The 23,346-nt window shown below is 37.2% G+C and overlaps 1 protein-coding gene across 1 annotated transcript in view; it reads left to right on the top strand.

Annotated features, from left to right (window-relative positions):
• ABCA13 (ATP binding cassette subfamily A member 13) overlaps window positions 1-23,346 on the top strand; it is a 489,034-nt gene that overhangs the window by 296,839 nt on the left and 168,849 nt on the right. The window contains 1 exon segment of the mRNA XM_055124812.1: window positions 15,640-15,728. Within this exon segment, the coding sequence (XP_054980787.1) occupies window positions 15,640-15,728 (89 nt within the window).

Below are 23,346 nucleotides of genomic sequence, written 5' to 3'. Positions count from 1 at the left end.
GCGTTTTTACTTCATTTTGAAGCTTCAGAACTATTTTATCTAATACAAGTGTGACTATTTCTCTGTTTTTGTATTACTATTTGTCAGTGTGATGCTTTTTCTAGCCTCTAAATTTTAGACTATATTTTTAACTAGGATTTAGGAGAATTTTTCTGTTGACAGGAGGTTGGATTTTGTTTACTGGTTTATCCTTCCACTGTAACTTTTGTTTGGTAAGTTTAGGCCATGACAATTAGTGAGATTATTGGTATAAAATAATTTATTGATTTTTTTATTAATGACGATGATGGGTATAATTGCATTTTGTCTGCTCTTTTGTTGTTATTCTTTAATTTACTTTCCTTACATTTTGATAAATTCTTTTTATTTCATTAACAATGATTCGCATTATATCTTGTTTCTTACATATATTTTTGATTTGTGATTACCATGAAATTTAAGTCTAGTACTTATATTTCAGCTTATTTTAAATGAAAGCAAGAAAATATCATGCTGTTCAAATTCTGTATTATTAATCATCTCTCCTTCACTTGTATTTTCCAAAGTGTTTGCTATTTTCATGTGGAATTTCTTTCTTTCTTTCTTTCTTTCTTTCTTTCTTTCTTTCTTTCTTTCTTTCTTTCTTTCTTTCTTTCTTTCTTTCTTTCTTTCTTTCTTTCATTTATCTTATTTTATTTTTGTGTGGGCAGGGAGGCACACCCAGATGTGCCTCCTATCTCTCTACTGAGGGATTGCTATTGAGGGGCTTGAGGGAAACCTGAAGGTTGCCAGAGATCTCACCCAGTTGGGCTGTATGGAAGGCAAACACCCTAGCCATTCATTACTGCTCTGGCCCCAGTGATGATTCTTTTCTATGTGCAAAAGTATTTTTTATTTATTCAGTATTTATTCAAAGACCATTTTATTGCAAGTAAATTATTTTAACTATTAACTGTTTCTCTGTAGATAAAAGCTTTTCAGCTTCAAATCTGTTGATAATCTTATCCAATAGAGTATTTTTGTTGAGAGTCTGTTTATTTTAATTCTTTGAACATATCATGCCAATCTCTTCTGTCTTCTGGATTTCAGTTGAGAAATATACCAGTGGCATCACATGATTTCCCTGTATATCTGATCTTTTGTTGTATTTTTCTTTTGTTTTTTGTGGGATTGGGCCACAACCTGTGATTTTCAGGGTTTACTACTTGTGCTCAGAGATTATTCATGGCAGTTTTCAACAAATCATATACAGTGCTGAAGATAAAATCAGGGTTATCTGCATGCCAGATAAATGCCTAAACCTCTTATGTCTCTGTGCCTGTCTTTGAGTTTTGTCAGTTTATTTCTAATATGTTTTGCTGTTCGGGTTTTAAAATTTTACTTGATGCAATATGTGACTGATATTTTTAATCAGAACCACATTCATTTGTGTACCAAGAATCCCCTACAGCCCTCATTAAAAATGAAAAGTCTTCTGACTAATAAACTCCTGAGGTCGTTGAATTTTGCAAACTCACCATTACCCCTTTCTGAATTTTATTTTACTACTTGGTACAGGAACTGTTTGCTGTGTTTGGAGATTTCAGGTCTCTTTGTCCACTGTAAAAGTTGGCACTGAATGCTAAGTTAAATTTGCCATCTGAATTTTATGAAGAAAGATTTAGGTGAAATGGAATCTGTGTTAGATAAAAATACTTTCATGATCTCCAACTATTAAATTTTCAAGTGCAATCCAAGTCTTTGTTAGCATTTGTCCCCATGTTCAATCATTAGCAGTTAGTGAGGTTGAGTTAATTTGCTTCCTCTTTCTGTCTAATGCTTCTTGAGGACTTGAATGGCAATAAAATAAAAATGTTCATGGTCAATTGTGCTAACAGCAATAGGATTGTGGTCTTGCATACCTAGTACTGACTGTGGACCAGAAATCAAAGGGACTTAACCGAATGCTGAACAATCAATATCAGAGTGGAACAGATGTCTGTTTTCTCAAATTAAACCTAATTAGTAATAAAATATACATAAAGGGCCTGGCAATGAATAGAGTCTGGTTGGATGTGTGCCTCAGCAGTGAAATTCAGCAGGCAGTGGTGTTTATTGTCAGTAGTACACTTTAGTAAATCTTGAGGATTCTTGCTAGCTATGAGGAATCCATCTTATTTGTTACCAGGCAGCTGTGGACTAATACAGGCTGTACCAGGTGGGAAGTCTCTTTAGGATTGTCTCAGTTTCTATTTCCGTCAACTGTTCATCATTGTGGATTGTGCCCTAAACAGGGATTTTCTCTCAGGTTCTAGCATTATAGATAGTGGATTCCAACCTAGCATTCAGTAGTACTACTCTCAGTAAGGTTATAGGAGGTCACCAAAATGGTACCTAATGGCAACCCTGCCCCATTTTATTTTTATTATATATTTGATTTTATATTTGATGTATATAATATGTATTTCCATTATACATTTTTGAAGCACCATAATTTATAAAACTGTTAATTCATTCAATATTCCAACATTATTCCCTCTACCATCTTAGTTTCTTGTCTCCCATTATGGTGCTGAAATATAGTATCTAGAATTCTTTCTCTTATGTATTGGAAACTCTTCAAAATGGTTACTACCTTGAGTCCTGGGGCAAGTGAGTCCATCTACAGGCTTATTGAGGGAATGTATTAGCCTTTCCTTTCCCCAGTCTTTCCTGAGTTCAACCTTCTCTGGCGTACTATGTCAGAATTCCAGTGTATATTTCCCTTAATACTGGTTGGGATGCAGGGCAGTTGGCACACCATTTCAAGCAGGGGAAACTCTGTGTCTTAGTAATGTCTTCCCACTTGCATGTGTAGCCTCATGGTGGGTCTTCTTTTCTAGTGAGGGCATCTCTCTACTGTCTGTTCACATGAGTGCTATCTCTTGCATAGAGCTCTATTGTTAGGGACCTCAAAGTTTTGATACACATTTACTATGGTTGCAGGAGAAAATAAGAAATTTCCATTTCTTATTCTGTTATATTGGCCGTTTCTTTCTATACTACATTTTTGAGAATGCTTCCAACTCTTTCCTATAAAGTGAAATATATGATACTTTGTGCTACCAACAAAGCAGAATTCTATTCTCTCATCATCCTTGCTCACACTAATTTACTTATTTTTTTCCTTTTAGATAATAGTTATTATCGGAGGTATATGGTGAAAGCTCATTTTGCTTTTGATTTGTACTTTATTTAACATTAGTTACTGTTAAGCATATGGTCCTATGCCCATAACCATTGAAATGTGTTCTTTAACATTTTTCATTTTGAATTATTGAATTCTAAATATGTTTTGGAAATTAACCCTTTATCATACATATCAGTAGCAAAGATTTTTCTATTCTAATGTTGCCTTTTTAAATTTCCTAATTGTTTGAATTAGACTTTTTAGAACTTATCTGATATAATATTCACTTATGCTCCTTAAATTTAATATAATTACCTTCTCTAATGGTAGAGAAAATGAGACTTGAGAAAAATTATGAGTTAAACTCTGAATAAAAGTTAGTGACACCAAAATTGCCCATTTTACCTTCTGCCTTTTGCTGACTTTTCAGCATCTATTATTTAGCAATAATAAAATTCTCATTAATTTTGAGGAATATTCTTATTTCTTCTCTAATTTCATCTTTGGCTCTAGAGAACACTGCTAAATAACTATTCAGTTTCCAAATACTGTTTTTGTTTAATAAAACTATACTTTTAAGAGTACCAGACGAAGGTCTGATGAAAAAGATGGTAGTATATTAAGAGACTCACAGATAGGAGAGGTGAACTTTGAAGATTGAGGGTGAAGCATTTCACTAGAAGTATTGTTGAATCAGAAAAGGCATGGAATTATTTTCTGCCTCAGGGTACCTAGAAAAATTTCGATCCATCCAAAGCCTCAAGTTCAGCATTTTTATAGACATGAGACTGTCTTTCAAATGTTGCTATCATATGACAGTTGTTTCAGGCGTAAAATGTTCTACCCAACACCAATCCCACTATCAGTGTAACCTTCTCTCCACTGAAGTCCAAATTTCCCTACCATCCTTATTTCTACAATTTTAAGATGATAAATCTCTGTTGTCCACTAGTTACAATAGCAATAAAGAACTCACACAAGTTCTTATAAAATAACAAAACCATGTGCCAGGTACCATTTGTCTTGTTGGGGCAGTTCTGCTCAGTCTTCTATTTGGAGAGTATTGACCCGCTAATCCTGTGTTCCTCAGCACTGAAGTTCTACACATTGTTTTACCCTCTGCTTCTTATAAAAACCTTTTGGAAACCTGAAAAATTCTCTTTATGTCACACTGTGTTCCAAGTTTTGAAATTATAATACCAATTCATTCTACTATGGGCTTGTATTTTAATTGTTTTAGAAAATTTAGATTTGCTTCATGGATTTCTCTGGTGTCTAAACAAAATGTACCTTAAAACTAGGCCAAGGGAAAACTCATTAAACTGACATATTAAGCAAAGGTCAAATTTGAAGTTTAACACTTCCCGATGAGGGCCTGGGTTTCTTATTTCTCAGTCCTGTAATATGAGAGACTGATAGTAGAATTGAGGTAACACTGGGTTGTCATCACTTGTATCACTTGTCATACCATTGCTCATCGATTTGCTCAAGTGGGTGCCAGTAATGTCTCCATAGGTCACTGTGGCATGCTAGTGTAGCTCAATTGGTTCTGCTCGCTCCAGGCATACCAAGAACCTCAAACTATTCAGTCAGGGTCTTGACAAAGAAGTCTGATCATATAATAGGTGGGTGGCCATGCATTCCTTTGACGTCTTGTGGAATCCAGTCGGTAACAGCTCTGGTCCAGCAGTCATCTCCAAATCGCATTGCGTGTCTGACCCATCTGATTTTTGATACTTGGAAAACTAGAGAGTGTCCCTAATTCCCTGTCTCTGATCCTTGTCCCTGATCATCAATGAAGATCAGAACTCTGGATTCCTTCTCTCACTTGAGTGAAATGTGATATTCCAAGCATAGGTCTTTCGATTTCTCTTTGGGAGACCCAAATAGCATTCTTATCCTGCTATTTGGGTCCTTTCCTAGGACCCAGGTCTCTGAGGCGTATGTTAGTGCAGGAAGAATGGTGGAGTTGGAAAGATGTGCCTGGAGCCGGAGGTTCTTCGTTCTCTTAACAACTTCTTCAATGCTCTTGAAGGCTTTTCATGCCACTCACTTCCTCCTGCGCAGCTCAGGTGACAGGTCATTCGTCATGTTGAGTTCTCGACCTAGGTACATGTAACTGCTACATTTAAAGATGTTCATTCTATTGAGAGCAAATAGAACGTCAGGAAGTAGTTCATTTCTCATGACCATTGTCTTCATGAGATTCAGCTGCAGTCTGATCTTTCCAAACTCACTATCGAAGTTGGCCAGCATTTGTGCCGCTTGGCTAATGTTTGGTACTATTAGAACAATGTCAACAGCGAAGCAGAGGTGGTGTAGTTGCCAACTGTCTATCTTCACTTCCATTCCTTCCCATTCCAGTTGTCACATAATATTCTTGAGGGTGGCACTGAAGAGTTTTGGTGAAATGGTATCACCCTGCTGAACCCCTCTCTTTACATTGATTGTAGACTTCCTTGTAGAATGGTCAGATCCTCGTGATGAATCCTTAATACAGCTCACGGAAGATCCTGTTGTACTGAGTTTGAGTGCCCTGTTTGCCTAGGGCTTGGATGACCACTTCAATCTCAACAGAATCAAAGGTCTTCTTTAAATCAATGAATGTTAGACAGAGTGGCATCTTAAACTCTCTCTCAAACTCAATTAGCTTGGTCACCATGTGGATATGGTCAATCGTGCTGAATCCTTTTCAGAACCCAGCTTGCTCGTATGGTTGTCATTTGTCTAGTATTCTGCCAATCCTATTCAGGATGACTTGAGTAAATAACTTGTAGACGATGGACAATAGGCAGATCAGGCGATAGTTGCTGATGTTGGGGATGTCTCCCTTCTTTTATGACTGGGCTGTCATAAATATTCCAAACTTTCACATTTTCAATTTTTTTAAAATACTGCAAAAAATGCTAAGTTCTCTGTTTAGTTTTGGCATTGTTTAGAGGACCAAATAGTGCTAGGGATAAAATCTGGGATTCTGAAATTAAAATAACATTCTCCAATCCTTTGCTCTATCTTGCTGGCCTGGTTTATTTTTTAATTGCAACCTTTAGGGTTTCTTTCTACTTGTATTTATTTCATCATTATTTTGTTCTCATTAATTTCATATGAATTTATTTGAAAATTAATAGCAGTTGTTTGACAATTCCTTATTTGCTGTCCTTTTGAAAATCCTGAACTAATTCCACTAAAATTCAGAACAGTAGTTAATGACTTTTATATTTCTCATCTGAAAGAATACTAGTCCAAAGTATCCTATTTGGTTTATGTAAATTTGATTATGGTTTCCTCAAGTAAAGGTAAAACTAAATCAAAAGAGAAAAGATATATGTATTTAATATTTCACACACCTATATTAAAAACAAAAGCCATATTCTTCCCAAACTCAGTAGTATATATGAAAGTGAAATATTTACACTACACTCAATTTTCAGTGTGACTACTCAAGTTTTCTTTGATCTTAAGATACTTGTTACAGTTTAACAAACCTTTGTTTATCTTGTCAACAATTAATATTTCACATTCCTCATTATTTTCAAAATAAAATAAAATGTCTTCCTATTTTTTTATCTAAAAAACTTTAATATGTATCCTGTGGCACAAGTATTGAAAAGAATTGTGTTAGAGAACATGCAAAAATTGTATATAAGATAATAAAGAATATATTAAAAATTGATTGTGGAACTTCTACTCCCCACATTAAGTGTGATGTGATGTATCTAAGACATGAATACATGGTTCCATGAGAAACTTGAAAAGAAAGTTTGGACCACAGTCTAATTGCACTTTATAATGTGAGAATTACAACTAAGAAGATTTGTGTCAAAGACTGAGTTCTCTTACTCTTCATTCCTACTGTCCTTGAGCATTAATTACTACCTTACTACATTTCCTTATGTACTGTTTTATGAGAGAAATTGTTCTATGTTTTATCATTTCTGTCTGGTTCATTTAACTCAGCATAATGCTCTCCAGATCCTCTATGTATTTGACTTCATCTTTTCTTACTGTCAATTAGTACTCCGCTGTGTTTATGAACGGTAGCTTCTTTATTCAGTCATCTGTTCTCGGGCAAGGGTTATTTCCAGATTTGGGATAGTGTGAATAGTGTTGCAATGAACATAGGACTGCTGAAGTCTTTTAGGCATTGTATTTTTAGACCATTGGGATATATTCTTTTTTTTTTCTTTTTGGGTCACACCGGGCAATGCACAGGGGTCATTACCGGCTCTGGCTCTGCACTCAGGAATTACCCCCGGTGGTTTTGTCATATTGCTCAGAGGACCATATCAGATGCTGGGAATAGAACCCGGGTCGACCACATGCAAGGCAAATGCCCTCCCCACTGAGCTATCACTCCAACCCTGAGATATATTCTTAGGAGTGAAATTGCTGGTCCTATGGCCACTCAATTTTTAGTTTTTTTTTTTTTTATTGTCTAGGTTGTCTACCAAAAAGGCTGACTCACTCTACATTCCCACTATCAGTGATTAAGGGTCTCCTTCTTGCCTGAATCCACTACATCAGCACTGACTGGTGTTATTTATGATAAGTGTCAGACTCCCTGATGGAAGGTGATATCTCATTGTTTTGATTTGCATTTTCCTGATAATTAGTGTGAAAGAGCACTTTTTCTTTTTTTCTTTTTTTTTTGCTTTTTGGGTCACACCCAGCGATACTCGGGGATGACTTCTGGCTCTGCACACCCACCAATTACTACTGGTGGTGCTCAGGGGACCATATGGAATGCTGGGGATTGAACATAGGTTGGCCACGTGTAGGGCAAATGCCCTACCCATTGTACTATCGCTTTGACCCCAAGAGCACTTTCTCATATGCCTTTTGGCCATTTGTTTGTTTGCTTGTTTGTTTGTTTTTGAATCAGACTGGCAATGCTCAGGAGTTACTCCTGGCTCTGCACTCAGGAATTGCTCCTGGCATTGCTCAGGGGACCATCTGGGATGCTGAGGATGAACCCTTGTTTGGCTGCATGTAAGGTAGCTTCTCCACCTGCTGTACTATCTTTCCATTCCTGCATTTATTCTTTGAGAATTTTTCTGTTCATCTCTTCTTCCTGTATTTTGATGGGAATAGATGTTTTATTTCTTGTAAAATTTCTCACAGTGTTTTATATATCGTACATATTAACTTTTTAATGTATGGATAGTCAACAAATAATATTTTGTTCTCCTTGTCTGTGGGCTGTCTGTATTTTGGATAACATATTTTCATAGAGGTGTAGAAGCTTCTAAATTGCATGAAATCCTGTTGTTTATCTTTGCTTCACCTTTCCTGATCCATAGCATTTCATCCTTCAAGATACTCTAGCTTCAGAATAAGGAAGCAAGAACCCAAATTTTCTGATTGCAATGGCCATTATCATATTGCATAAGACTCGTGCTCTCATTCTTTTAGCTATATTAATATTTGGATGTTGCATCTTATGATAAGGTCAGCTGTCAAAAAATCCCAGTTATAGAATTTTTATTGTCACATCTTTGCTTTTCACCTTTCATTTTCACATTCTTCTACTTAGTTGTGCTGTAAATTCTTGGTTTCCCTGCCCATATGTGAGATTGTTGAGAGTAAACCTCAGCCTTATTCTATGTCTATTCCAGAAACATGGACAAGCATCAGTATGTGTGAGCACACAGAAACGTAAACATACACACATAGGTAATCTTGTGATAAAGAGAAAGATAAAAAATTAAAATAATATAAATTATCTTTGTATTCTCTAGGGATGCTTCCTCATGAGTATATTTGAACATTAAATGAATATTTCATTTAAGATTATATACAAAAGAAAATCAGTTAAGAGAAGAATGTTTGTCTTTAGACAACTCTTGCGTTAGCTTATTTATAAATGTGCCAAGTGAGGGCTCACGTTGGGAGCCCTCCTTTTAGGGTGGAATAACAATACTGATTAATTGAGATTGAAGCTTTTAGTCAACTTACCAATATGATCATTCCACCATACTTCGAGCTTTACCCTCACTTTGTAACTATTTTTAGGTTGAAATACTTCCAGTTCTCCACTAGCAGAGACTTATTCTTAGTATATAAATGCATTTACTTCTTGAAAAAATCTTTTATGTATATTTTAATTATCATTTATAATATTAGAAAAATAAGTTAGTCATAAATTTATTTCTCAAATTAATACACTAACTGTGTTGTAAATTATTTGTTGTTTCTGCTGTTCCCTGTAAAGGGTTTTAGCTATACACAAATTTGAGTTGCACTGGACTTGGCCTCTCTAATCCTCCTTCCTCCTGGCTTTTTCCTACCTCTGGATTTGTCCAGTTTCTACCAGAATATATGTGTCACTGGAGAGTGACTGCCAGGGTTCACCTAGATGGATAGGTATTCTTTTTTTTCCCTTTTTTTAAAATTTTATTTTTTCTTTCTTTTTTCTTCTCTTTCTTTTTTTAAAATTAATTTATTTTTAATTAGTGAGTCACAGTGAGGGTAAAGTTACAGATTCACACATTTCCGTGCTTGTTCTTCTCTCATGCAATGTTTAAGAGCCCATCCCTCCACCAGTGTCCATTCTCCACCACCCATGAACCCAGTATCCCTCCCACCCTCACAGTCCCATCCCTCCCACCCCACCCCTGTAACTAGGCATTCCAATTTGATATCTCTCTTTACTTTTGGGTGTTGTGGTTCCAAATAGGAGTATTGAGTGGTCATCCTGTTCAGTCTCTAGTCTACTTTTAGCACGAATCTCCCTTCCCGCGCAGGATCTCCAATCACATATTACTTGGTTTTCCCCTCTCTATCTGGGATGACTTTCCCCCAGCATGTGAGGCCAGCTTCCAAGCTATGGAGCAAACCTCCTGGTATTATATACTACTATTCTTGGGTATTAGACTCCTACTATGTTGTTCTATATTCCAGAGATGAGTGCAATCTTTCTATGTCTGTAACTCTCTTTCTGGCTCATTTCACTTAGCATGATACTTTCCATGTTGATCCACTTATATGCAAAGTTCATGACTTCATCCTTTCTAACTGCTGCATAGTATTCCATTGTATATATGTACCAAAGTTTCTAAAACCAGTCATCTGTTCTGAGGCACTCAGGTTTTTTCCAGATTCTGGCTATTGTAAACAGTGCTGCGATGAACATATAATTGCAGATGTCATTTTGACTATACTATTTTGTTTCTCCAGGATATATTCCCAGAAGTGGTATTGCTGGATCAAATGGAAACTCAATTTCTAATTTTTTGAGAATGGTCCATATTGTTTTCCAAAGGGGCTGGACCAGTCGGCATTCCCACCAGCAGTGTAGAAGGGTCCCATTCTCCCCACATCCTCTCCAACATCGATTGCTTTTGTTCTTTAGATGTGTGCCATTCTCTGTGGTGTGAGGTGGTATCTCATGGTTGTTTTGATTTGCATCTCCCTGATGATTAGTGATGCAGAGCATTTTTTCATGTGCCTTTTGGCCATTCATATCTCTTCTTGGAAAAGTTTCTGTTCATTTCTTTGGCCCATTTTTTGATGGGGTTGGATGTTTTCTTCTTGTAGAGTTCAACCAGTGCCTTATATACCCTTGATATCAACCCTTTATCTGATGGGTATTGGGTGAATATCCTTTCCCATTCTGTACATTGCCTTTGAATTCTGGTTACTGTGTCTTTTGCGGTGCAGAAACTTTTTAGTTTCATATAGTCCCATTTGTTTATCTCTGTTAATACTTGATTGGTTAGTTCCGTGTCATCTTTGAAGATACCTTTAGCTTCAATATTGTGAAGGGTTTTGCTGACCTTGTCTTCGAGGTACCTTATGGACTGTGGTCTGATGTTAAGGTTTTTAATCCATTTTGATCTGATTTTTGTGCATGGTGTCAGGTCAGTGTCTAAGTCCATTCCTTTGCATGTGGTTGTCCAGTTATGCAAGCACCATTTGTTGAAGAGACTTTCCTTGCTCAACTTCACATTTCTTGCCCCCTTATCAAAGATTAGATGATCATACATTTGGAGTTGTGTGTAGGGATATTCCACTCTGTTCCATTGGTCTGCGGCTCTGACTTTGTTCCAGTACCATGCTGTTTTAAGTGTTACAGCTTTGTAGTAAAGTTTAAGGTTGGGGAGGGTGTTGCCTCCCATCATCTTTTTCCCAAGAATTGTTTTAGCTATCCGTGGGCATTTATGGTTCCATATGAATTTCAGGATTGCTTGATCCATTTCTTTGAAGAATCTCATGGGTATCCTTATAGGGATCGCGTTAAATCTGTATAATGCTTTGGGGAGTATTGCCATTTTGACAATGTTGTTTCTCCCTATTCATCAGCAGGGTATATGTTTCCATTTCCTCATGTCCTCTTTTATTTCATGGAGTACCATTTTAAAGTTTTCTTTGTAGAGGTCCTTTACTTCTTTAGTTAAGCTGATTCCAAGGTATTTGATTTTCTGGGACACGATTGTGAACGGGATTGCTTTTTTCATGTCCCTTTCCTCTGTCTCATTTTTTGTATATAGGAAGGCCATGGATTTTTGGGTATTGATTTTATAACCTGCGACTTTACTGTACAGGTCAATTGTTTCTAAGAGTTTCTTACTAGAGTTTTTAGGCTTCTCTAGATATAGTATCATATCGTCTGCAAAGAAGAGCTTGATTTCTTCCTTTCCTATTGAAATCCCCCTAATATCTTTTTCTTGCCTAATGGCTATTGCTAGTACTTCCAGTACTATATTAAAGAGAAGTGGTGAGAGTGGGCATCCTTGTCTTCTCCCCTATCTTACAAGAAAGGCCCTTAATTTTTCCCCATTGTTGATAATGCTTGCCATAGGTTCGTGGTAGATGGCTTTTACTATCTTGAGGAAAGTTCTTCAAAAACCCATTTTGGTGAGAGTTTTCATCATAAATGGATGTTCGATCTTGTCAAATGCTTTCTCTGCTTCTATTGATATGATCATATGGTTTTTATCTTTATTTTTGTTGATATGCTGGATTATGTTGATTGATTTTCGAATGTTAAACCATCCTTGCATCCCCGAGATGAATCGCACTTTGTCATAGTGTATGATCTTTTTGAAGAGTTGTTGGATTCTATTTGCTAGTATTTTGTTGAGGATCTTTGCATCGGTGTTCATAAGAGATATTGCTCTATAGTTTTCTTTGTTAGCGGTGTCTGTGTTTGCTTTTGGTATTAGGAAGACATGTGCCTCATAGAAACTGTTCGGAAGGGTTCCTGTCTTTTCAATTTCCTGGAAAAGCTTGACAAGAACTGACAACAAGTCTTCTTTAAATGTTTGGAAGAATTCGGTAGTGAATCCATTTGGGCCTGGGCTTTTGTTTTTGGGGAGACTTTTGATTAAAGTTTCGATTTCCTTGATATTCATGGGCATATTCAGGTATTTTAAGTCTCTTGGTTCAGTCTTGGGAGATTGTAGGAATCAAGGAATTCGTCCATTTCTTTTAGATTCTCTTGTTTCGTGGCATACAGACTTGCAAAGTCGTCTCTGATGATCTTTTGAATCTCCTTGGTTTCTGCTGTGATGTCCCCCTTTTCATTTCTAATTCGGTTTTTAGGGTTTTCTCTCTTTCTTTCTTTGTGAATCTTGCTAGCGGTTTATCAATCTTATTTATTTTCTCGAAGAACCAGCTCTTTGTTTCATTGATCTTTCGGATTGTCTTTTGGGTTTCCATATCATTAATTTCTGCTCTAAGTTTTATTATTTCTTTTCTTCGATATGGAAGGAAAGAAATAATAGGAATTAATAGGAAATTGGGTTCCTTTTGCTGCTCCTCTTCTAAGATCTTGAGCTGTGAAGTCAAGTTATCTACATAGGCCCTTTCTTCCTTTCTGAGGAATGCTTGCAGAGCTCTAAATTTTCCTGTTAACACAGCTTAAGCTGCATCCCATAGCTTCTGGTAGCTTGTGTATTCATTCTCATTTGTTTCAAAGTATTTTTTGATTTCTTCCTTGATTTCCTTCGTTACCCACTCATTGTTTAATAGTGAGTTGTTTAATTTCCAAGTGTTTGATTTGGTTCTCTGCATCTGTGTGTGATTAACTTCCATCTTCAGTGCATCATGGTCTGAGAAGATAGTTGATACAATTTCTATCTTCCCGATTCTATTCAGGTATAATTTGTGACCAGAATTTGGTCTATTTTATGAATACATTCTGTGTGCGCTGGAAAAAATGTGTATTCTTTCTTTTTAGGGTGTATAGCCCTATATAGGTCTATTAGCCCTGTCTCCTCCATTTCTTCCTTCAGAGCCATTGTTTCCTTGCTGAGTGTTGTTCTTGTCGATCTATCCAGAGGTGATAAGACAGTGTTGAAGTCTCCAACTACTATTGTGGTGCTAGTTATGTCCTCCTTAAATTCTGATAGGAGTTCTTTTAAGTATTTAGCTGGTTGTTTATTAGGTGCGTATATGTTTAATAGTGTGATTTCTTCCTGTTGTACTTCCTGTCGTATTCCCTTGATGAATAGACCTTCGCTGTCCCTTCTGATCTTTTTCAGCCTGAAATCTATGTTGTCAGATACTATTATGGCCACCCCCACTTTTTTGAGGGAGCTGTTTACTTGCAGGATTCTTTTCCATCCTTTGATTTTGAGTCTGTGTTTGTTCTGACTATTCAGATGTGTTTCTTGTAGGCAGCAGAAAGTTGGGTTTAGTTTCCGAGTCCATTTTGCCACTCTGTGCCTCTTGATTGGTGCATTTAGACTGATAACATTAAGAGAAATTATTGTTATGGGATTTTTGTCATTTTTCTCTAGTGTTTGTTGTTCTTATAGGTTTTTTCCTTGTCTTATAGTAGCCCTTTGAGTCCTTCTTTTAAATTTGGTCTTGAGTCTATGGAGTTCCTGAGTTGTTGCTTCTCTGTGAAATAGTGTATGGTTCCTTCAAGTTTAACTGAGAGTTTAGTCAGGTAAAGTACTCTTGGTGAGGCGTTCATTTCATTAAGTTTTTTCACTATATCCTGCCATTGTCTTCGGGCTTGGAAGGTTTCTTCTGATAGGTCTGCTGTGAATCTAAGGGCTGCTCCTTTGTATATGATCTCCTTCTTTGATCTTGCTGCTTGCAGTATTGTGTCTCTATCCATAGCATCCATCATTGTGACTATGATATGCCTTGGGATTTTTTATTTGGGTTCCTTTTTGCTAGCACCCTTCGGACTCCTTGGATCTGGATTTCCGCATTCTCTAGCTCTGGGAATTTCTTACCAGTGATGTCTTTAATTGTATGTGTTTTTTTTTTTTTCATTGGGATTAGTTCCCTGTGCTTCTGGTACTCCAGTGATTCTTATGTTGTTTCTCTTGAGTTCATCCCCTAGGACTCTAATTCGCTCTGGAGCCATTTTGTGGTCTTTTTCCATGATTTGTTGTTGCCTATATGCTTTCTGCAGCTCGTCTTCAATCTCACTGATTCTGTCTTTGGCTGTATTCATTCTACTTTTGAGGGTTCCTACCGAGTTTTTTATTTCATCTACTGATTCTCTTAGTTGTGTCACTTTAGTTTGTAGCTTTGAAATTTCTGCTCTCATTTCTTCCTGGATTATCTTGGTGGACCATTCCAATGCTGCATCCATATCATCCCTTAATTTGTTAGATGTTCGTTCCATAGTTGCTTTGAGTTCGTGAACCATCATGACGATTTCCTCTCTGAATTCTTTATCCGAGAGGAGGTTGTATTTCTGGGAAGTCGCTGCTGAGGTTACTGATATCCTTTCTTCCATCTCTGCTGGTGGTGGGGATTTTCGCTGTTTCTTCATGTTGTTATGTGCTTTAATATCAGGAGCTCTCCTTAGCTTGAGAGGGGCCTCAACTGAAGACGTGGGGTTATGGTCTTTTTACAAAGGACTTTGATATGCAGCTTGATGTGTTCACTGACAGTTTTTGTGAAATTAGGATAGGCTAGGCTAGTTGACTTAACATATAGTGACTGAGATGACCAGGGTATTCTTCAGAGGAATAGATTATATCGATTGTGGCCAAAGCACAATGCATGGAATGGGAGAAACAACTGTGGCCGCTCCAGAAAGAGGCCACGCCCACTTTTGAGACCACGCCCCCTAAAGTGAGGACACACCCCTAACCTGGAGATGAGGGAGGGTTCAGGGCAGTCGGAGAGGTGACTCAAAGGTGCCAGTCAGGACTGGGAGCTTTAGAGCGAGCCTGGAACTGCAGGCAGGGGGCAAGGGAAGGGCTTCTCCACGTTGGGTGGGGTCTCCAAAGGGAAATCCCAATTACCTGGAGAACAGGGAGGGGTCAGGGCCTGTCAGTGAGGTGGCTCAAAGGTGCCAGGCGGGGCTGGGGGCTTCAGAGCGAGCCCCGAACTCATGGATAGGTATTCTTATGGATAGACACATCAAGCTTGTTGAGAACTAGATGATTGCATTTTTATTGTTGATTAAATGAGTAATAATATTAAATGTAGGCATATTTTGATGTTTGGTTATTATGACATAATTGGGAAGTCAGTGCAAAAAAAAGGGTGATGTGGAAAAGGAGACAAGGTTATAAGAAGCTCTTATTTATTTTATAAAGGTGTTTCTGATGCTTTTGCAAGACGCCCCAAAGCAAACTGATATTGCTACAGAATCTAAGTTGGAAGTACCGTCCCACAAACCTGAGGCGAGTACAGCTACCTACAGTAAGTACAATATATCTCTTTGCCTTTTTGACAGAGGAACATATTTCCATATTCAAAGCAGCTTTCTTTTAAACATACAATTAAAAAAAACCACTGAAATTGTTATAAGTACAAAAAAAGTGTACAGTTTGGGGATATAAATTTCAGAAATTTATACTAACAGTAATAAAACTGCCATGCCAACTCATAGGACCATACCATAGATCTTGAAGTCTTTTGGGCCATGTGGTCACATTATTTGGCCACACAACACCTTCTAATTCCTCATACTGAAATTCCAGTCGGAGCACATCAAATTAGATGGGAAAGTAACATAGATGCCAACTAAACTCAACAAACAAAAACAATAACATAGAAGGCTAAACTAGCAACAAACAGCTTAGTAAATTCTTGAAAAAGGACAATAAGCCCATAATAAAATAAAAATGTTTACATAAAATTTGTTTTTATACATATTAATGTTAATATTAGAGATTTGTTACTTAATAAATTTCAATTTCAATTTCAATTGTATCAACAGTTGTGGCTTTTGTCTACCTTAAAATAAATTCTAAAACAAATAAATAAGTAGAAAAAAGAATTTTGGGGGAAACAGTGATCTTTTCCCCAGAAATTACATTTTCAAATAAGCAGGTGCTTAGTATATAAAATTGCAGTGATGAAAACAAGTCATCTCATTTTACTTACATCACAAAATAATCAATTCAGCTGCATTCATGACGTGCCTGTTAAATGTTTTCACCTTGCTGGGCATTGGTAAAGTGAAGAAAACGCCACTGCATACCCTGTCTTCCCAGAATCTCTCACTGGAGTCCAAAATGAGGTCATATGTTTCATATGCCAACCTTCAACCAGAAGTTTTAATGATTATGCAGAAAGTAAATTTTGTTGCCAGGTGTATAACTGTAATCCCAATCTAAATCTTGCTATATTTATTAATAATAATTCATAATGCATAGAGCACTAAGCTGATATATGGAACATTTATGCTCAAAGGATATTTATGCTCAGAGGTTTGCATTTGAGACCTCAAAACATCAGGGATACATGTCTACACATAACTGAAATAGAATATGTTCTTATGTTTACTCTAATGGATTGCATGTTTATCAGCAATATGAGTGTTGTAATTACTCCCTTTTGGTGTCAGATTTTAAAAACATTGATTATATATATTTTAATTTCTGTATAGTTGTTTTATATAATGATCTTTCTTAGCATCTTCCCTCAAATTATTATGCCAAGCATATCTCATTTTAACAGTTTTATTAAGGCATACAATCGATATCAATAACTACATCTTTGTACAGTTTGCTGATTTAAAGATTTCAATTGATTGAGTTTAGTTTTCCACTGAGTTTTATCTCTGTCCCCACTATAATTTTAGAACACCAATCTGAATCACTTATTGGTGACCTCCTATTAATTTTGTCTCTTCCTGAGATGGAAAGATGGTACATAGCAGGACGGTGTACTGCTGGCCTTAGTTCAATCTGAGCGCCCCAGGTTGCTCATGAGCCTCACCAGGAATTATCCTTCCTGAGTGCAAAGTCATGAGTAAGCCCTACACATGTCTTTGTGTGACCAAAAGTCCAGAACCAATGAAACAAAAAGAAAATAACCAAACCCTATATAGCTTGAAAATTCAAATATGGGCTTATTTTTTAAAACTGTCTTTATTAATGGTATTTTTCATTAATATAATATTTTGGTTTGGTTTTGGGCCCTAGTGATGCTCAGTGCTCACTTCTGTCCATTCTCAGGGCTCCCTCCTAAAGAGGCTCAGGGGATCGTATGAGGTTCTAGACATTCGACCAACCTGCATTATGTGTGTGCAAGGCAAAATCCTTACCCACTGTATTATCTCTCTGACCCTTGCTTAATGTAGTGTTTTAATGGACTATTCCTATTGTAACATCTGCCAACATTTCATATCTTTTAATTGGCAAATAAAATTCCACTGTTTATTCATTAACCAGACCATGTTTATGTTGTCTCCATTTTTTATGTTGTTTCCAATATTTGACTGTTATCAATATGTTGCTATGAGCATGTATGTTTCAGTTTTCTTCTCTTGAGTGTAGTTGCTTCTATGCATGCCAAACCACAAAGGAGCCGTCAGATTATTATTTGACTGAACCATTCTACGTCCCACCACTTATCCACATTTTTGCCAGCACTTTGCCAGTTATTATCAGTAGTTTTGATCATAGACAACTTAGTTTTATCTTTTCTGTCTTTTTGTTTTTGGTTATTGAGACACCCTGACGTTGCTCAAGGCTTATTTCTAGCTCTGTACTCAGAGACCACTCCTGTCAGGCCCCAAGGACCAGATGGGGAGCCAGGGATGAAACCGAGGCCACCCTTATGCTAGGCAAACACCCCTAGCCACTAGACTGTGTATCTAGGCCTTTTCACTAGACATTTTATTTCTGTTTCCTCAACTGATAATGATTAACGTTCTTTCATAAGCTTCTCAACCATATGTACAAGTTTATTTGTGAAATATATATACAGAAACTTTGCCCAAGTTTTTAAAACTTGGAAATTTTTTACTTTTGAAGATGTTATGAGTGGTAGGGCGTTTGCTTTGCACGTGGCCGACCTAGGTTCGATTTCTCTGTCCCTCTCGGAGAGCATGCCACCAGCGCAGTAGAGCCTGGCAAGCTCCCATGACGTATTCAACATACCAAAAACAGTAACAACAAGTATCACAATGGAGACGTTACTGGTGCCTGCCTGAGCAAATAGATGAACAATGGGATGATAGTGCTACACCGTTAGAGTGCTATGAAATTATAAGTTTAATTTAATTTTGGTTTTGTTTGTCTTGGATTGGAGCAATAGCACAGTGGGTAGGATGTTTGCCTTGCACATGGCCGACCCGGGTTCAATTCTTCTGTCCCTCTTGGAGAGCCCGGCAAGCTACCGAGAGTATACTGCCCGCATGGCAGAGCCTGGCAAGCTACCCGTGGCATATTCAATATGCCAAAAACAGTAACAACAAGTCTCACAATTGAGACGTTATTGGTACCCGCTCGAGCAAATTGATGAACAACAGGATGACAGTGCTACTACAGTACTACTTTGTTTGTCTTATAGTTGCCATTTCTTGAAGTTTCTATCTGGTTCTAGCTTGATGTTTGTTTTTTTTAATAAGCATGCCATTTTATACAAAGTAATTTGGCTTATAAATAATATTACTCTCTCCTTAAAGAGAGTGAGAAAAATCCTGAAAAGGTCTGCAGGAAAATATGCTTTCAACATTTTGGCTATTGCTATTCACTGTCTTTCTTTCTTTCTTTCTTTCTTTCTTTCTTTCTTTCTTTCTTTCTTTCTTTCTTTCTTTCTTTCTTTCTTTCTTTCTTTCTTTCTTTCTTTCTTTCTTTCTTTCTTTCTTTCTTTCTTTCTTCCTTCCTCCCTCCCTCCCTCCCTCCCTCCCTTCTCTCTTTCTTTCTCTCTTTCTTTCTTTCTTTCTTTCTTTCTTTCTTTCTTTCTTTCTTTCTTTCTTTCTTTCTTTCTTTCTTTCTTTCTTTCTTTCTTTCTTTCTTTCTTTCTTTCTTTCTTTCTTTCTTTTTTCCTCCCTCCCTCCCTCCCTCCCTCCTTTCTTTCTTTCTTTCTTTCTTTCTTTCTTTCTTTCTTTCTTTCTTTCTTTCTTTCTTTCTTTCTTTCTTTCTTTCTTTCTTTCTTTCTCTTTCTTTCTTTCTTTCTCTCTCTCTCTCTCCCTTCCTTCCTTCCTTCCTTCCTTCCTTCCTTCCTTCCTTCCTTCCTTCCTTCCTTCCTTCCTTCCTTCCTTCCTTCCTTCCTTTCTTTCTTTCTTTCTTTCTTTCTTTCTTTCTTTCTTTCTTTCTTTCTTTCTTTCTTTCTTTCTTTCTTATTAATGAGTCACCATGAGGGTGAAGTTACAGAATTTGGTGTCTGTGTTACAGTTATACAATACTCAAATACCCATCCCTCCACCACTGCCCATTCTCCTCCATCGATGGCCCCAGGGTCCCTCTCCCTGCCCCCCCTCCCGTGCTGTCTCCCCCCCCCACCCCTTCATGACGGGGAATTCCTTTTTGTTCTCTCTCTCTTTTTGGGTGTTATGGTTTGAATGGAGATACTGGGTGGCTGTTGATTTTTTTTTATCACAAAGAGGTGTTAAATTTTTCTGAAGTTTATTTTTTATGTGTATAAAAATTTATTTGAAATTAAATTAAGTTTGTAAGTCATTTAATATTAAGGTATATTTTCTCTTTGTTAGATGACAAATTGCCTCATTGATTTTTAAATATTAAGAGAATTTGCATGGACTAGAATAAATTATAATCGACCATGGTACTTATAAGAATTTTCATATACTATTGAATTTTAGTTCCTAATGCTTTGTTAGTTTCTGAATCCATTTTTTAAAAGACATTGGTCTCTAGATTTTCTTTTCTTATTTATTTCCTGTTGTTGCACTCATGTTATATCTTATAGAACAATTTGGGAATTATTCCCTCTTCTATTATTTTTGACAAGGGTATATAGAGTTGGTTACTAGCCCTTCTTAATATGTTTGATAAAAGATTTTAATGAAGGTATTTAGACATGAGTATTCTTTATGAGCACTTTTATTAATAATTCAATATTTTTCTTATAGTATATTCTGATTGTCATTTCAAATAAAATCAGTTTGATGTTTTCTATCTTTTTTAGAAATGTGTCTACTTCATGTGAGTTGTGTAATTTATTGATACATCATTGTCCATTGAGTTAATTAATAAACCTTTCATTTGTGTGGTCCTGGTAATGTATCCACTAATTTCCAATTATAACAAATTCTGGCTTATTTTTTTTTCTTGGGCAGCAAGCTTTAATCTCGTTCATGATCAGTTTTCTTGATTTAAATTTTCTCTCTACTTTTTATGCTTTACTTCATTAATCTTAAATAAAATGTATATTATTTAATTCCATGGCATATTCGATATGTCATATACAGTAACAATGATGGGTCTCATTCCCCTTACCCTGAAAGAGCCTCCAATGTGGCACTGCTGGGAAGAACAGGTAAGGAGAGGCTCCTAAAATCTTAGGGCTAGGACAAATGGAGATGTTACTGGCACCCACTTGAGCAAATCAACAATCAATGGGATGACATTGATCAGTGATATAGTGATACAGTGATTATTTAATTCCATATGCTTCTTTTAGAGTTAGTTTGCTCCTTTTCTCCCAGTGTCTTAAGGTGAACGTTTACATAATCAATTTGAGATGTTTTCCTCTAGCACTTTTAATCAACTTAAAATTGTTAAAACTAGTTTTGCTGTTGCTGGTGGAAGTTGGGAGGTGACTTATGTGAAGAGGAAAGGAGAGAGTCAGTACCCTCCAGAAGTAAAGCTACCGCTTTCTCTCTCTCACCTCTGCTAACCCAGGAACACCTAGGGCTCCCATGACCGCGGAAGTCTGCTCTGAGCCCCTGAATGGCATGGACGTTAGAGTCCCATTAGCCTCCCAAGGCAGCCTTCAAAAACGCGTCTGATGTGCACTTGCTCTGCATGACGTGGGGTAGTTCCTGCCACCTGAGTTTTAGGGAGTCATGGACTCTGGCTGGAGTGAGACATTTTTTGAAGGAAAGAAACTCTGTAATAGAGACCTTACTCGGGCATGTCAGATCTGTCCCCTTCCTGTCACAGTACGAGAAGAACCGTGGAGTGTAACAAGCTTACTGTGAAATAAAGGGAGCGGAGGGGTGGCATGTTAAGATAGGTGCTCAGGAGAGAACACAGACTTCCCACAACTCAAGAGGGGCGATGCCAGCAGCACAGGTGCAGGTTACCTATGACTGACTGAGTGGGCGTTGACCCCATGAGCCCAGCAGTGACATGTGTGCATACCCCTTGGCCTGGTCACTTTATAGACTCTTCTTCCAAACTGCTGCCCCACCCCAGTTTTTGCTATGCTGGTTGTAAAGGGGGAGCTGGGCTAATCAGCGGTCTTTGATGTTTTTCATCTGGCCTGCATCAGAGAGATGGAGCATCTCCTCTCGAAGCTGCCTGCACTTGGCCTGTAGTTCTGCATTTCAATGGCTTTCCAGGTTCATGAAATAGATTTTCCATGCTTGTCATGTTTGAGGCACCGTTTACAATTGTATATGCCTTTATAATCTTCGTGTACAGTTACATCACCATACCAACAAATGCCCAAGATCCCTCACCCATATCCCTGAGTCACTCCCAGTCTACTTATTATCCTCCTACATATTTTGAACTTTATGTCAAAGTTAGTCAAAATATTAGATCCATAGAAATATGTTTTAAATTTTTCCATTCATTTTTATACTTTCTCTACTCCTTTCTCCACCCTTCCTTTCTTCTTTATTGCCTCATAAGAGGATTCTTTATTTTGTTGGTTTTCTTCTTTTCTGACTTACTTTACCTAATTTATATATTTGAGTCTCATTTCTGTTGCAGTAAATTGGATAATTTCATCTTTTCTTAAAGCTGCATAGTATTCCATTGTGTATATATACCACATCTTTTCACTCCCTTATCTATTGTAGAACTGTAGCACTGTAGCACTGTCATAGCACTGTCATCCTGTTGTTCATCAATTTGCTTGAGTGGGCACCAATAAAGTCTCCATTGTGAGACTTGTTACTGTTTTTGGCATATCGAATATGCCACAGGTAGCTTGCCAGGCTCTGCCATGCGAACAGGATACTCTCTGTAGGTTGCCAGGCTCTCTGAGAGGGACAGAAGAATCAACCCGGGTCAGCCACATGCAAGGCAAATGCCCTACCCACTGTGCTATTGCTAGGTTAATTCCATATCTTGTTTATTATACTAAGTATGCAACAAATAATCATGTGCATATGTCCTTTTAACTGATTGCTTTTGTGTCCTGGATGTAAATACCCAAAGGTGGAATTTCTGGGCCATATGGTAGCTCAGTTCTTGGTTAACTGAGAACTCTCAATACTGTTTCTCAAAAGGACTGAACCAGGCAACATTCCCACATTAGTAAATTAGAGTTCCTCTTCATTACACCATGTCAACACAAATTATTCCCAGTACTTTTGTTATGTGCCATTCTCACTGGTATGAGATGGCATGTCATTGTTGTCTTGATTTGTTCCCTAATAATAAATAATGAAAAGCATTTTTTTTAAAATGTGTCTCTTGGCCTTCCATTTGTCTTCCTCTGAGAAGTCCTTGTTCATTTCCTCTCCCCATTTTTTAAAAATTTCTGTTGAGCCCAAAAGGAGAGAGGGAACAAAGGGAATGCCCTGCCACAGAGGCGGGGTAGGGTGGGGAAGGTTGGGGTGGGGGTGGTGGGAGGGATGCTGGGACCATTGGTGGTGGAAAATGGGCACTGGTGGAGGGATGGGTACATAAGCATTGTATGATGAAAATGCAAGCACGAAAGTTTGTAAGTCTGTAACTGTACCTCAGATTCACTAATAAAAATTAAAAATTAAAAAAATTAAAAAACTAAAAAATATTTTTTTCTGTTGATCTTTGTGAGAACTTTATATATCCTGGATATCAACAGTTTATCTGAGGTAGTGAATATAAATATTTTATCCAATTCAGTTTGTTGTCTTTTTGTTTTAGTCTATGTTTCTTTTGCTATGC

This window comes from Sorex araneus, chromosome 2 (genome assembly GCF_027595985.1).
Source record: "Sorex araneus isolate mSorAra2 chromosome 2, mSorAra2.pri, whole genome shotgun sequence".
NCBI lineage: Eukaryota > Metazoa > Chordata > Mammalia > Eulipotyphla > Soricidae > Sorex > Sorex araneus.
This window is presented reverse-complemented; position numbering and strand designations above follow the sequence as displayed.